General features: G+C 32.7%; 1 protein-coding gene across 2 annotated transcripts in view; it reads left to right on the top strand.

The window, feature by feature from the left end:
* Window positions 1-17,267, top strand: part of LOC126750593 (WD repeat-containing protein 18) — a 119,210-nt gene that overhangs the window by 98,606 nt on the left and 3,337 nt on the right. For both annotated transcript variants that reach the window (XM_050460240.1, XM_050460242.1), the window contains 2 exons: window positions 1,843-2,050; window positions 8,601-8,727. In XM_050460240.1, coding sequence (XP_050316197.1) covers window positions 1,843-2,050; window positions 8,601-8,727 — 335 coding nt within the window. The remainder of the gene's footprint in view (window positions 1-1,842; window positions 2,051-8,600; window positions 8,728-17,267) is intronic.

Genomic DNA, 17,267 nt, shown 5'->3' with positions numbered 1-17,267 from the left:
TATTATCATTTTTTTGTAATCTGGTTCACTTCTGGGACTCTTTCTTCTAGGTTTTGACTCTCAAAATACTGTATTCGTTGCTACTTTTTAAGACAACTGCCTCGATCTTGTTCCATTTAACCTAATGATCTATTACCATACTGCCGGTGATTCTCACAAATTAGCTACGTCACTAAGTATATATCCATGTCATCGATCTTTATCATATTATAGACCTTTAAAAAAAGATATATTTGGTTTTTTTTTCTGTTTTTTGAGATATATGCTCTTACAGTATAACAAAAACATCTTCAAATTACTCTTAAAATATCTCTAAAATTTTTACTTGTATATTTTACTTGCAATTATTTATTTAATCATTTATTTGTTTTTCTATTGATTAATACCTAGTCATGTTCATGCGAATTGATAAAGGGTATTTCAATAAGAACGCAAGATTTTAGTTTTCAGAAAATATGGTTTTTCTGTAGCAAAATATTGAAATAATTATTGATTTAGAAATAACACATTTGGAAGTTGAAATGTATGATACAAAATATCTCGTAAACCGCCGCCACGGAAATGCTGGTATATGCGTACTTTTTGAGGAAATTTTCACTAATATTATTGTATATATGTGTTCGGCTTTAACTGATGCGATGTCTGCAGACTTATTGGCATAAACCTGTGACTTAAGATAACCCCACAGCCCGAAATATAAAGGCGTTAAATCGCAAGACCGTAGAAGCCACTTCTGGTCGGCAAATCGGAAAATGACACGACCAGGAGCGAATTAGTATAAAATCTTTATAGAAATATTTCACGGGCGGTATGACATGTGGCACCATCCTGTTGACATCCTAGATCGTAAAGATCAATAGCTTTCAAATGAGGCACAAAAAAGTGTGTTATCATACATAGCACGATAATGTTTACTATTCACCGTTGCTGCATTACCTTCTTCGTTCTTGAAAAAAAAATGGTCCAATTATTCCTCCAGACTATAATGCACACCATGCAGTGACACGTTGTTGATGCATTGCTTTCTGATGAATCTTTCGTGGATTTTCTAAGCCCCGAATTCAGTTTGGCTTATTAGCGAAGCCATCTAAATAAAAACGGTCTTCATCATTAAAAATGGGTTTGTTTGCAAAATCAGCAGCATTTTTCAAAATTTCAGTTGTTGAATTCTCTTTGCTTTTCATCCTCTGCTGGCAGAAGTTGTTGAGTTAGTTGGATTGATTTTGTAAGCATACAGCTATAAATCTTTAGGGAAAATTCGCTGAAGAGTGCCTGTTGAAATGTCCAATTCTTGTGCTCGATGACGAATTGACGTCTCCGGGTTTGCTGTCTCACTTTCACGAACTTCTGTAACGTTTTATTCTAAACGACTTCTATGAGCTTATATCGTGTGTTTTACATCACTAACCGAACCAGTACTTTCGAATTTTTTGATGATTCTTTCCGCAATAGATGAATTAGGAACACTATTTCGACCGAACATTGGACGCACGTTACGTAGTGGCAGTTAAACTTTCACCATTTTGATAATAATTGTTGACAATCAGGATGCGTTGCTCTACGGTTTAATGCCCCATGTTTACTAACATCGGTCAACTTTCGATCTGTGACGTCATGATCATGTGACATTATAACTGTCAAATATGCCGCGAAATTCAAATTTTTGTCTTTATAAAACATCCTTTAAAAATCTCGGAATTATGAGCATTTTGAGAGCGCTCTTTCCTTTAAAAAAAATACATATTTAGGCAAATTTGGAAATAACCTAAATTTAAGCTTGTTTAATATCGATTAATAAATTATTTCTCAGTCATTTCATTAAAATATTCTTTTCAATTTTAGATTAATATTGCCAGGATCCGTTAATTGTTTATCTGTATGTCCAAGACAGACATATTTGGCAGTTGCTATAGATGCTAAGTTGTATATTTGGCAGATATGCTCAGGCAAGCTACTTTCTGTACAGCAGAGACACTACCAGCCAATAACTAGTATTAAATATTCCAGTGACAGCCTCTATGTAGCTGTAGGTGGTAAAGATGGAATTTTGGTAAGAAATGAATAAGTTTACTTGAAAAACAGAGATGCAAGTTTAATATATACTCAAACCAAAATCAGAACTAAAATAATTTTGAATACGATATGTCCTTTATTTCAAATAATTTATAAAGTATTTTTTTAAATATTTAAACATGTTGGAAACAAAATAATATAGCAGCTAAGCTTCGATGTAGTAGTTTTTGGCGATTATTAGGTAAAACATTACTTAACTAAATGATAATTATATTTTTTATTGTTCATTTTAGAAATAATCAAAATGATTTTCATTGTTTTTAAGATAATAACAGTTATCTTTAAAATTACGTACATTTGCAAAATATTCCCTGGAAATATTTGATTGAGGCTATTCTATAGTCGCACTGATATGTGTGTGAGTATTTTATGACTTTGGTAAACACCAACTGCCCAGCATATGGCGACTATGTACGCATGATTTACGACTAGGCGAAATCATGCAGTACTGATTCCTAGGCTCCTTAAATTAGGCATACACAAGCGATAAAGCATAAAGCATAAAGGAAGTTTGCACATGGCTTTTTTTCGCTTGATACAGGTTTAAAATTATTGAGTATGTTCTGGTATATTTTCAAGGGGGGTTAAAGTTGAATTGTAAATTTTGGATCTATTGGACGTAGTAGTGTAATATATATACAAAGGGTATAGTTGCAACGTGCAATAGAAATTTTTAAAAATAGCAGTAACAAACATTTGGGGCAGTTATACAGGGTATTACACAATTCGGCGCAAATATTGTAAGAGAGTATTGTTTGAGTCAAAATAAGAGTTCTTTTCCCTATAAACATGTGTCTTAAAATGCACCTCCTCAGAGCTACAGTCCGCGCAAATTGCTTGAGGAAAATCGTTTATTGAATCGTTGATCGACCGCGTCAAATTTCCTGAAAATTTGCCAGTCCCAGTTTTTCGATTGCTCTTTTCATTTTGCGTCCGAAAAATGGTGTAAATCCAATAGTAGCAACACTATCTCGTTGGCCAGAAAAAAGTCTTAAATTTTTGTCCTTTGCATGTTTTCGATACATTTAACCGTTTTCGAGGAAATCGTTCATAAACTAAAGGGGGGCATTAGTAAACCCGATTAAACTCATCGAGCAAATTAGAAAAAACGAAGTAGTCCTTGACTACTGTAATTTTTGTCAAATCAAATTAATTCTATCGAAAAAATGCAAGAAATGATAATTTTAGATTTTTTTTATAAGCTAACTAGATGATATTTTGGACTTTCAAAATTCTTATCGGAAACATAAGATAGTGGCCGTCATAAGGATAAGCCCTACGGAATCTGGGTTTACATCATTTTTGGGACGGAAAATATTAAGAGAACCGAAAAAAAAAACGGAAACTTTCAAGCAACGTTTCAAGAGGTTTAATGCATAACTATAGTTACTATTCCAAATAATCTATTTTCTTCAAGCAATTTGCGTGGGCTGTAGCTCTGAGGGAGTGCATTTTAGAACACATGTTTATAGGGAAAAAAAGTCTTATTATGACTCCAACAATATTCGCTTAAAATATTTGCACCGAATTTTTTAACACCGTATATACAGGATGTCTCAGAAAATGTGGGAAATGTCTTGGATTCAGGCAGAAAATTTAAAAAAATATATTGAAATTTCCTATAAAAAAATTTCTATAGGCCCTCCCTATGAAGATATGGCTTTTTAAAGACGCCGCTAGAAATCGGTTTTTCTTGATAAACTTTTAAAGTCCTCTTAAAACGGAGTCCTTAAAACACGTTTACCTTTTTTATTTTACCAGGAGCGGACTAGTTTGTACATTATAATGCTTAAATAATTTTTACCACCCGGTATGATAAAAACTCTGATATAATAAATATGAATAGCTTGAACCTTAAACTAACGAAAAGGCACTCTCGCTTTAGAGGAAAAAAGTTATTAAGGAATCACTGTTTTATTTTAATTAAAAAGAACGGCGACGCAACAGTTATCCAAACAGAGAAGTTCCATTTTAAGTCGTTTAATATGAAAAAGTACATGTTTTTAAAAACTTAGTGTTAAAACTTGCCATCTTTCACGTTATTAATACATTGATCCTTTATTTCGATAATAATTTATTAATTTTTGGATTTCTTGGTGAATTTAATTGGGATTAAGTCGAAATTTGGAATTCACGTTTATTGAGTATACAGAGCAAAAAGTGTAATAAATAAAGATTTTCTAATTGCACTACTCCAAATCAAAAAACATTTTAACGAATTGACCAACGTCTAAGGGAAACTGGTTGGCCATTGCACTTATTGAGGTGATATTGTCTTTATTATTGTCAGAGAAGAACAAGAACAGTACGTACGGTGCAATTGGAGGAAAATATTTTTAATGCTGTAGCTTAATACGCCAAGAACAATAATATACAGGGTGTTCCGTTGATCATGTTACAAACTTCTAGGGCAGATAGAAAACGTCAAAAGAAAAACAAAAGTTCATATAAACATGGGTCCGGAAAAGCTTCCTCAGGGAGCTAGAGCTCTTTGAAAATAACCTTTAAAAACTAGTTTTTTTTTAATAGCTCCGGAACTACTTTAGCTACCGCAACCAATTTTGGGAGGTAAATTATTGTTAGTACGTTTATTCTTTTGAACCTACTAAATAAAAATAAAAATTTACCAGGGGCTTCAGAGTCAGGGGGGTATTTAATAAATTTAAGCCCATTTCTTTAAGACTTTAATTTCTGCCCGTTTGGGCATTAGATTATGATGTTCCTATGCTTTTTACATAAAAAAGGTGCTCTTAGTAAAAGTCGGTAAATATCACCGTTTTTGTGAAAATTGATGAAAAGCAAGTTATGAGATACAAAAATGAAAATTACCTATTATTATTAATAAACAATTAAAAAAAAATCTGGCGTAAATAAAAAATAAAGGTTTAAAAAAAGTTAAGGTAGCCACTTTATTAAATTGGTACTCAAATTAATTAACTGTAACTTTAATTACCTTGGGCATAAAATGTTTAAATGATTTTAAGTGTAATAAAAAACCAACAAATTAACAATTTTAGAAACGTAAACAAATTTTATTAAAGATTGGTATTACAAAATTAAACTTAAAATATTAATTGCTCAAAATGCCGGCCGCCACGATCGATACATTTATTGTATCTACGCACCATATTAAGGTTGACGTGGTTAAAAATATCAGGCGTGGTTTGGATTACTTCAGCAGCTGCGGAAATTCTGGCCACCAGGTCTTCCTCTGACTCGACTGGAGTTTTATATACGAGACTTTTCATATGCCCCAAAAAAAAAATCTAAGGGCGTCAAGAGCGCGCTGGCCAGGTGACAGGGCCTCCGCGGCCAATCTAGCGCCTTCCAAACTTTTCATTTATAAACTCGCGGACAATAAGTGAAAAATGAGCTGGCGCTACATCGTGTTGTAGCCATAAGTTCTGTCGTATATTTAGGGGCAGATCATCTAATAATTCTGGCAGTACATTTCTTAAAAAATTTAAATAAATATTTCATAAATTTAAATTTTTCATAAATAATTATTTAAATAAAAATTTTAATAAAAATTTCCCGTTAAACGAGGAGGCAACATAATTGGACCAATTAAGCTTTCTTCAACAATGCCGGCCCACATATTGACCGAAAACTTATGTTGATAGCTCCTAAAATGAATACCATAAGAGTTTTCCTCACTCCACACATGATTATTCTTATAATTAAAAATGCCTTCTTTTGTAAATAAAGCCTCGTCAGTAAAAAGGACATATTTTGGAAATTGAGGTACTTCTGTACACCGGTCAAGAAACCACTGGCAAAAATTCACGCGGGGCATAAAATCATTGGATCCTAATGATTGCACCTTTTGCAGGTGGTAGGTCCGAAGAAGCTGTTCATTAACAACGTTCCATACACTAACATTTTTATGCTATTATGATTTACATGCATCGCATCAGCTACTGCTCGAGTACTTACTGATGGGTTATCTTCAAATCGCTGAAGCACTTCTTCCTCAAAATCCGGGATTCGGATGTTCCTTTATTATTAACTTATACCATTATCTTGGCATTTTATTTTAACGGAGCCAGTCTCCCTGAGCCGTTGATTGACTTTTTCAAAAAGTGTGTGAGCTGAGATTCGCCTTTTGGGAAACCGCTCTTCATATAGTCGAGAAGCAGCTCTACCATTATATCGAACTTCCCCATAAATTAAAAGCATATCGGCGTATTCAACAAAAGTGTAACCTTCCATTACTTAACCGTAATAAAAAGGGAATTAATATCATGTAAAAAATACTGACAGTGACAAATTTAAAAAATACTGACAGTGGGAATGAATTAGCATTATTATTATTATTAAAATAATTAATTCAGGTGCTGTATCTTAGTTTAGTTTTAGTCAATTTCCACAAAAACGGTGATATTTACCGACTTTTACTAAGAGCACCTTTTTTATGTAAAAAGCATAGGAACATCATAATCTAATGCCCGAAGGGGCAGAAATTAAAGTCTTAAAGAAATGGGCTTAAATTTACCAAATACTCCCCTGATTCTGAAGCCCCTGGTAATTTTTTTTTTATTTAGTAGGTTCAAAGGAATAAACGTACTAACAATAATTTACCTCCCAAAATTGGTTGCTTTAGCTAAAGTAGTTCCGGAGCTATTAAAAAAAAAACTAGTTTTTAAAGGTTATTTTCAAAGAGCTCTAGCTCCCTGAGGAAGCTTTTCCGGACCCATGTTTATATGAACTTTTGTTTTTCTTTTGACGTTTTCTATCTGCCCTAGAAGTTTGTAACATGATCAATGGAACACCCTGTATAAAGTACTTTAAGAACACCTGTTATACCCATATCATCTACAAAAAGTGCACAAAGATTTTCCTTGTAGAATACAATTCGCGAAATGGCTATTATATGAGCAGAGAACTAATCCAAACTTAGCATTATTCTTTTTACCGATGAAGCAGAGTTTACCAAAAATGATATCGTGAATTTACATAACTCGGATATATATGCTGACGAAAATTCTCATGCCGCTGTTTTTTCTGACTATTAATGGCCTATTGGTATTTTCATATTTATTATTTCAGAGTCTTTATCATACAGGGTGTTAAAAATTCAAGCATTTTAATGTACAACCTAGTCCGTTCCTAGTAAACAAGGTAAATCTGTTTTAAGGACTCTGTTTTAAGAGGTCTTTAGGAGTATTGATCACGTAAAATTTGTACCAAGTACTTTAAAAGTTATTCAAGATAAACCGATTTCCAGCGGCGTCTTTAAGGGGCTGTATCTTCGTAGGGAAGGCCTATAGGAAATTTTTTTATAGGGAGACATATTATTATTTTTTATTCTCTACAGAGAGATTTCCTACATTTTCCGGGACACCCTATATATATATATATATATATATATATATATATATATATATATGCAGGTGGTTTTATCAATTCGTCTCCAATGCCAATAGGATAATAAGTACATATATCTGGCTGTTGTTCCTTTTTAAGATAATGTTGACATGTTTGTAAGATCTCCTGAATAAAGAATTGGTATTTTGGTGATATTTGCCTTTTCTGTGTTTATTGTTAAGTGATACTCTTGTAGCCATTGACGCCATCTTGCTATTTGTCCTTATGTTTTTCAACTTGAGACAGATTAAGAATCTGTTTTTTATCTCCATTTTTAAATAGAGAAGCATATTCACTTTCTAAGAATGAATTTATACTACACAATACAAATATTTGTGGAAATATGTAGCTTTTACTGCTGCCTATAGTTTTCGTCTGGTCATATAATAGTTTCTTTCTGGATTTTCTAGTGTTTTACCATCTTCATGTTTTAGTGAAAAGATGGCTCCAATTCCAACATTCCTGGCATCTGTATCTAAATTAAACGTTTTTTTCAGGAATTGCATGCGTTAAAATTGCAGAGATGTGCACTTGCTGTTTTAAGCCCTTGAAATAGTCTGCTGAACAACTAAATACAATTTTGTGCCTCCGTTTCTCTTAAACGTTCTTTCAACGATTTTCTAATATTTTCCCAGTACAATGACGTCATCCAGATAAACTAAGCATAATTCCCAAGTCATTTCACGCAACACAATTTTTATAAGCCTTTTAACAGCATTACAAAGTAAGAGAGTGTGTACTGTCTTTGACTTTTCAATGGGTTGATTTTTTTTGCAATTTCTTGTTTTGAGATTCGTATATGATCTGGAATGGTAATATTAGAAAGATATCGGGTTTTTTGGTAAGACCGCTCGCAATCTCCAATCCCTTATGATTATAAGAAGCATTACTTTTTTTTCAAAAAGTGCCACCAGTAACTAGTTTGAAAATTATATCGTTCTATTAAAAAAAAAAACCTAACCTGTGTCTTTTTTGTGCTAATGTGTCTCCTGAACGTGTACAAATATTTGTGTTAAATAGATATAAAAGATTAGATATCTTTTGAACTTAATTTGGGACACTTTTTAATAAACTGGCGAATTATTACGGAGCTTCGGGACTTATTGCACGTAGTTCAGGTATTTCGGTTTCTAACAATTATTTATATATATTTTTTTTAGGTTGTCTATTTTCTAGCTGATTTGGTAGTCCTTCATCATAGCTTACTCAGCCAAAGAACTGTAGGTCAAGTTGAACCAGTATACATGAAACATGATCATAGTGGATCTATTGTAGATTTGCATATAGGTAAAACATTATTTTCTTATACATAGTTTAAGGATTTTTAGCACATAATTTAGGTAGGTACTTCAGGCAGTTAATGAGTTGAGAGATAACGTCTTAATAAAATTTAAATAGGTAAATATTTTTAAAATCTTTACTATGTGGATTGTGGCAAATGTTGTGGAACCATTAAACAGGAATACACCTAAATAGGCCATCTGCGAACAGGCTTATGCCTGTCCGACATGGTCTTAATATATAATAATGTAAAATATTACCTTGTAAAATAAGTCTATATTCATTTGTCCTACAAGCCTCCATGATTTCGTCATCATCAAATATTAAATCATCGCTTTCTTGATCAATTTTTGGCACTGTTATTGATACTTAAAAACAAACAATGCAAACGTGTTAAGTCTATGTCTTTTGGATTCAGATTGGCCACTGGAAGTAACTTTTATGTCCCGTTCATGTGCAACATATTTGCGCCAAAATAGCACGTATCTCCACAATTTCTGAATGTCATGGAGATACGAGTAATTTTGTTGTTCCGCGTTATAGGAAGTATTTTTAAATTTAAGGATTTTAAAAGCTTTTATTAATATAGGAGAGCTATTCAGAACAGTTGAACTGTAGATAGCTTTAAAACAAAAAACTTAAACTCAGCAAAAATAAAGATAGGAGGTATTGTTTCTTAAGTGTCGATGATTTAGGTGTTTAAAATGACCATCTCCTTCGACTTGCAAACGCAAGGCGGTGATAAAAGCTGCCAATTCCGAATTCCAAATAGCTTTAATTAATCTATTCTAAGCCTATCTATACTAAGCCTTCTTCAAATACCATTCTAATTGACGCACGCACTGAACAATTTTTGAAATTGAAATGTTAACTTTTAAATACCAATACGGTCTAGTTAAGAATAGAAAAAGAAAAGGTTAAGCTTTCTCATGCCCTAATACATGTCGATGATTAATGCAAAAGCATTTCCTAGGAAAAAGATGTCAATGATCGAACCGTAGATATTTTAGAGTCGTCGAATCCAAATATAAGCCTTAATGCACAATACTAAGTTATACCCGAATCAATAGACAAAAGGCATGGTATAAAAGATGAGTAGAACGGAATAAGAAAAACAAGAAGCCATAATAGAAATCTGCTTTGAACTCGAAGATATTTTCTACGTCGAAGGAGACACATAACATTTACCAACGAAGTTAAACTCATAATCGACACCAAAAACACCAGATCGATTTTTACGAAATTCTATAGATACCTACAAATCCACAAAGAAGAAGTGAAAAAACAGATAGGAAAAAATGTTAGACCATTGCATCGTTATGACCATGCATGGTCACATTCTACATCACCCTGGTCTTCACCTGTTTGGGTGAATTGGACCTAAGAAATTGAATTCGTTAGGAAAACAAAAATGGCATGTGGTTATGGATTACAGCAAATAAATGCATCATAGATGACAAATACCCTCTACCGTACATATCTGACCTATTGGATTCATTAGGAAAATGCCAATATTTCTCCACCCTCGACATTGCTTCTGGTTTCCATCAGATCGAAATAGAACCAATAGGGAATAGACCGTTAGTATTCTTTCAACACTATGGTGCACCTTTGAGAACACATTGCATTAAGGTTCTGAATTTAACTAAACGTTGTTTAAAAATCTTTATCGCTATTTAACATTAAATTAACATCCTCTAGTATTCGTCACCTTCAATCAATCGGATCTATTGAACGATTTCATGCAACCCTTTCTGATATGATTCGCGCTAACTACGCCGATGGCAATGGTGAACATTTTGTTGAAGCACTACCCTATGCGGTAATCTGTTACAACAATTCTCGTATTAAAACGCACGGATTTACTCCAAATTAGCTCATTTTCGGACATACTTCAAGTCGGTCTTCTAAAATTGTATACAATCAAAAGGAACTAATATCTAAATACGTTAGAGATCTTAATAATCGAATGCAGTTTTACTATAAACAAGTATGCTAAAGAACTGATACAAAAAAGAAAAATAGCAAAGGCGAGACACGATGGACATGTATCAAAACAACATCCTACAAAACTATTAAACCTCGACACAAACCAATTTCGAAAAATCCATATTGACAGGTTAAATCCTACTCTAAATGAACTTTCTTCTTTTCACATTCTGCGGCCTATTTGCAATGTCCTTATCCAAAACATACCTTACCCCTTTGAACCACACCAAAGGAATCTTTCACCATAAACAAGGAAACATAAAACAATAATGACTAGAATTACTATTTTTTAAATTATCTGGAAATCCATTGCTGGTTGCTTCTGATGTTGATCTGCTTTCAGGCTTTCTGATGTTTAGCTGGATCTTTCTGAAGTTCTGTCAATAGTTTTATCGAAAATATTGCGCGTGACGAAATGCAAATCCCTGATGAAAAATCAAAGATCGGTATTATTCAAATATTCTCTAGTTAAGAACTTGTATTCAACAATAAAAAGTTGCGAAGCGACGAAGAAATTAAATATTAAAGATTATATCGTGAATCTTACTGATACTACGGCTTATTAAGCTGCGAAAATATTGAAGACAAAATAATGCTCTAAATGCCATTACCTTTGCATGAATTAAGATTCTGCACAATACAAACTTATACCTTCTGTCATGTTGATCCGATACATACATCAGAAAGTTTAGGATGAAGCCAGAGACTCTGCCTGGACACGTCACCTCATCCAATCAATAGAGATACAATTTGTGAAAAGCAACTTTGGAAGCAGATCGCCAACTTCTACCACAAACCTTCCAAGTTAATGTTCTCCTAGCTAAAAGTTATAACATCCAAAAATACATCAAAACTTATGTTGATTTCACTATCAATTAATGTAAATAGTATCCTGCAACTTCAACCTTCTTGTACAGCCTTCAATGGATTTCACGCAAAATATAATGTTGAACCCCATCAAAATACCAGCTGCAAAAACCAGCCTGTACTTATTCCCTACAAAAGTTGCGCGCACTTACCAACTAACGACTAATATCCCTGATCTTCAACCCTTAAAACTAAGTAAGATCGATATATGGATCAAGTAATATTACACAAAGAAATATTCGGAACATTTGGAACAAATTCATACAACAACCTTCAATAAATTCACGTATCCCCTGGCTTACTATTACTTCAATCATCATTCTTCTCGTAGCCTCTTGCGTCTACATTTTATCAAAATGTAAATGACGACACGCTATTTCAATTTCTTATAGGTCCAACCCAAACAGGTGAAGACCAGGGTGATGTACAATGTCGTATGATGCCGTAGTCCAATATTTTTTCTTATCTTTGTTTTCACTTTTTTGTGGATTTGTGGGTATATATAGAATTTGGTAAAAATCGTTTTGTTCTGTTCTACTCATCTCTGTAACATGACTTTTGTCTATTGATTCGGGTATAACTGTGCATTAAGGCTTATGATTGGATTCGACGACTCTAAAATTTCTACGGTTAGATCATTGAAATCTATTTCTTAGGGATTGCATTTACATTAATAATTGTTGCTAAAAATTCACCTTCTTCATCGACATGTATTAGGGTACGAGTAAACTTTTCTTTTTGTATTTCTAACTAGACAGCATTGGTATTTAAAAGTTAACATTTTAATTTTAAAATTTGTTCGGTGCCCGCGTTCACTGAAATGGTATTTAAACAAGGCTTAGTTTCGCATGGAAAGATATTGGAAGCTTCTTTATGCAAAGGAATTGTTTTAAAAAAATTGAAAGAAGTTGTTTTCTATTTATATCAATTGTGCATTGATTATGTTCTAGAAAATCAAGACCTAAAATTCCATTGAATTGTATGTGAGTCTTTTGCATTAGAAGAAACTTGGGTAGAACTAATAATTTGAAATTTTTGGTTGGTTCAGCCTTGAATGGTAATATTTTCTTTAGATCTATCGGAAAATTATTTTGCAATATTTTTCTTGAAAATTAATATTCCTGCTTCTATGTCTATTAAAAGTTTAAAGGTATTGGAACCATCTTTAATGTAATTTTTTGCATTGATAGTAAGAAGTGGATTTAGAGAAAGTTTTGTTCGGGGAAATTCAGGTTTGAATTTAAATCGTCTCCGTTTAGCGTTTGAGTAGTATTCTGGACATTTAACAGATTGTCTTCCGAAGGGTAGTTTTGGTCTGGTAGTGCCAAAAAATATTGGTAGTCGCTTTCAGGGATTACGATGTCTTGACCTTGTATCTATCTTCTTCGTATTGGTTATTATAAGAATGATAATCCTGCTTCTCTTCTAGTAGCATTCTTCTAAGCTAAGAGGAATGGAAGAGATAGTAAGTTGAGCTAGGTTGGGGGTCAATTGTAATGAGTCTACGTTGGGGGAAAGTGTTGAGCTTGTGGCTGATGTATATTTGGTCTATGTCGCATATTCTGGTTATGAATATTATTATGGTTATAAAAGTAACTAGATCGCTGTGTTTGTGAAAAGCGACAGTCATTGGCATAGTATCCTATACGGCAACAATTTAATTTCAGTGCTTTAAGTTAAGATCTTGTAATAGGTTATTGCTGAGGTTTTGGAACATCTAAAAGATCTCTTGGATTTCCAGCGCGAATGATTTGGCCTGGTCGGAGTTCGAAATCAGTAAGAAGTATTTAGTAAAAGATTTTTGTATAGGAGTTTAGAATTTCCAATCGATTAAAAAAAGTAAGATAATATTCATTTAGAAGATGCCTAAGTCGTTGTAGGTATTTTATAAGAGACGGCAAATCTCAAGAATTTCCAAGATTAAGAAGTTGCTTTATTTCTGAATACGATTGTGGATTACTTAAATTTATTTTTTATAAATAGTGTCAGTAAATCTTTTTGATCCTTTAAATCTATGATATTTGCACAATCGCACGAACTAATAAAGACTACATTTAAGGAGATTTGGTAAATAGATTTTATTATATTCATAAATTAGAATATTTAACCGGAAAGATATCAAATTACAAAACAATTTTACCACTCACCAAAACTCTGTATTTTACTGTCGACACGTGTTTCACCAATGATGTTAGGATCTTCGGGAGAAGAGTACAACTGGTTTCAAACAGTTTTAATTTGAATGTCACACCAAAGGTTCCAACCATAGCACTACCTATAAAAATATAAGATAATATACATGCTACTTATGGTAATCATTACGGGTCCAATAAAATGAAGACAAACAGTTGAGAACAGTTTGACCTATGATAATGAAGTGTAGGTAAATCTGACTTCTTGGTTGTAAGCTCAAGAACGAAAGTACTTTATACAGCGTGTGATAGATCTGGATATAGCAACGGGAGGCAATAGAATCCCAAATTTCTAAAGTAGCAAATACTGCAGGGTCCTGAATCCAGGATGAAAATTCTCTCTGTGAAATTGCCCAATTATCAGTTCAGCAAGTCTATGAGATTTATTTACTCAAAAGTAAAGAATATTTTTCGTTGTAGGACAAATTCAAGTTTCTGATCCTACCACCCATCTTGAGGCAACCATCGTCCGCGATGAAGAGAGCTAGTTTTTGAGAAGATTTGGGCAATACCTGTCTTATAAGGAAAATATGATGAACACATTTTACTAAAACCAAAAGTGAATTTTGTACTTCTGCAAAACGAATGAAAATTTCTTTCTCTGTGACTGTCCGCCCCATTGGAAACACAAAATATGTGCCATGATGCTTCGTATTTTGTACAAAGAGGTGAATTTGTTCAATAGTAGCCTTTCAATGTGCTCCTTAGAATATTGAAAGGCTAGAATTAGCATTGCCGTGGAACTATGGGCGGTTTGTTTACTTGCAACATCTCTGATGCAAGGATGCCAAATGCTTATGTAGAAACGCCAAAAAACAGACTTTATATTATAATTTAAATTATAATATAATTCTAATTATACTTATTTTGACAGCGCAAAACAATACTATTCCACTTTAATAAAATATTTAGAAGCATTTTTTTCATAAAATATTATAAGATACTCTATAAAGAAGTCAACATTCAATGTTAAATGAATGTAGATAACGTATATTAGAGAAAATGACAACATCGCACCGTCGCTCGATCGTATTTACCGTACCCTATTTATTGTGTCTGTCGACACAAGTGAGTGATCTTTACCAGTGACGTCGTAAAAATATATTTACATGATAAATATGTATTATTACTAGATTATTCTTTTAATTCTAAACATTTAATATTTAACTTATGTCAGAAAAACTGGGCTCATCTACTGCAGAACTTTGGTAAATAGGATGAAATCTACCATTGCCTACGCCTGATATATGTATATGATATATTGTCCATAGGAACTGCTGCACTATTTTGTATTAATTCAGCATACCTAATAATTTTAAATTAGTTCTATAAGATTAGTTCAAAGTTGCATAACTAATCTATCTTCATTTAAATTTTGATTTTAATCCCCGATCCCATACCTGAACTTCCCGAACAAAAAATGTCTCTAAATTCACTTCTTACCTTCGATGCAAACAATTTGTATTACATTAAAGATGCTTCTAATACCTTTAAACATTTAATAAACACGGGACCTGGCATATCCATTTTCAAAGAAAATATTACCATTCATGGCATTACCAACCAAAAATTGCAAATTATTGGTTGGGTTGGGTTGGTTATCTACCCTAGTTCCTTTTAATACAAAAGACCCAAATAAACTTTTCATTTTTAACCTAGATATAAAATTCGATGGAATTTAAGGTCTTGATTTTCTATAACATTATGAATACACGATTGATTTAAATACAAAACCATTTCTTAGAACTTTGAAGACGATACCCTTTCAATACTTTTCCATCCGAAACTAAATCTTCTTCAAATACGATTTTAATTGACTTTTAAATGTTGATGCTGTTTTGTTAGGATAAGAAAAAGAAAAGGTTAGACTTCCTCATTCGCTAATATACGCCGATAATTTCTCCGATGTAACCGTAGAAACTTTCGTCAAATCGGACCATGAGCCCTAATTCGCAAGACAGAGTTATAACAGAACCAATAAACAGATGGCACATTTTAAAAGACCAATTAAGAACTGAACATTTTAACCCGAAGGAAGAAGCGATAATAGAAATCTGCTTGAAATTTGAAGATATTTTCTACCTTAAAATTTTCCAACGAAGTTAAAAATATAATCGACACCAAACCAAGACCGATTTTTACCAAATCCTATAGGTATCCATAAAGACTAAGTGAAAACACAGGTACGAAACATGTTAGAGCATCATAGCGACGTTCTACTGCACACTGGTCTTCACCTGTTTGGGTTGTACCTAAGAATTTGGATGTGTCAAGAAAACAAAAATGGCGTGTCATCAATTTCAGGAAATTAAAATTAGCATACGACGAATACCCTCTATTGAACATATCTGATCAATAGAGCATTGGATCAATTAGGAAGAAGCCAATATTTCTCCACCCTTAACCTTAATCTGGTTCCCATCAGATCGAGATAGATCCAAATGATATTTTCAAAACGGCTTTCTCAGTAGACAATGGCCATTACAAATTTATTCCTATGTCATTTTGAAAAAATGCCTCGTTCACATATAGCGATAACTCTTGGTAAAAATTGGTGCATGATTGTCTAATTTTATTTGGTGTTTAATTTGGTTTGTAAAAGTTAGAGGAATTTTTTCACAATAGAAGATATATTATATATAAGATATATATTCAAAACATAGATTTTTAATCAAGTGTTTTTCTTCTAGATTACAATGTTCTAAACGGATATTTTTGAGGTTTTCTTTAAGAAAGTTATTTTGGTCAAACGAAGGAGATTCGTCGTTTTAGCGTCCATTTTTTTCTACAACATTTATTTCAGAAGGATTAATTGATTCTACTTCTAAGGGTTCTGTAAAGTTAAGTGTTATTGGAATTTCTTGTGGGTTGGTCATTGTAGTAGTGGCAAAATATTCAGAGATTATTTACTAATCTATATAATAAAATTTATTTACTAAACAATTCGGTATTTCCAAATTATTTTCAAATTTATGGTATTCTAAAAATCCAGTTCCAGTTTTAATTGTTACTGGTACTTTAACTATCTGTTGCGATCTAGGAGAAATAGTAATCGAATAATTAAAAGATTGTTGAAAGTCATCAGGATCATTTAAAATTAAAGTTTCTTGCTTTTCATAGATTATTGGAATTTCTGCAAAAGGTGCTTTTATATTTCTAGTGTTAATATTAATGCTGGTATTGAATTGGCTCAATAAATCTGCACCAATTAAACCATCATATTTTTTTGAAAAATCAAAAAGATAAAATTTGTGATAGCCATTAGTGTTAAACATATTAAAAATTGGTATATTTGCAACTTCATCATGAAATGTCATTGCATGCTGTTTGGACGTTAAAAGTTTCCTTATTAATAAACTGCCTGTAAAATTTATATGCTAGAGCAGGTTTCATTATACTTTTAGAACGGCCTGTATCAATTAAAAAATACGCAAAAATTTCAGGAAAAACGTATGGGAGTTCTGACTTAATATTATTCAGAGAAATGGTTATGTCGGG

Source organism: Anthonomus grandis, chromosome 2 (genome assembly GCF_022605725.1).
Source record: "Anthonomus grandis grandis chromosome 2, icAntGran1.3, whole genome shotgun sequence".
In the NCBI taxonomy this organism is placed as follows: Eukaryota; Metazoa; Arthropoda; class Insecta; order Coleoptera; family Curculionidae; genus Anthonomus; species Anthonomus grandis.
The sequence above is the reverse complement of the archived record's forward strand: the minus strand, read 5'-3'. Positions and strand labels throughout refer to the sequence as shown.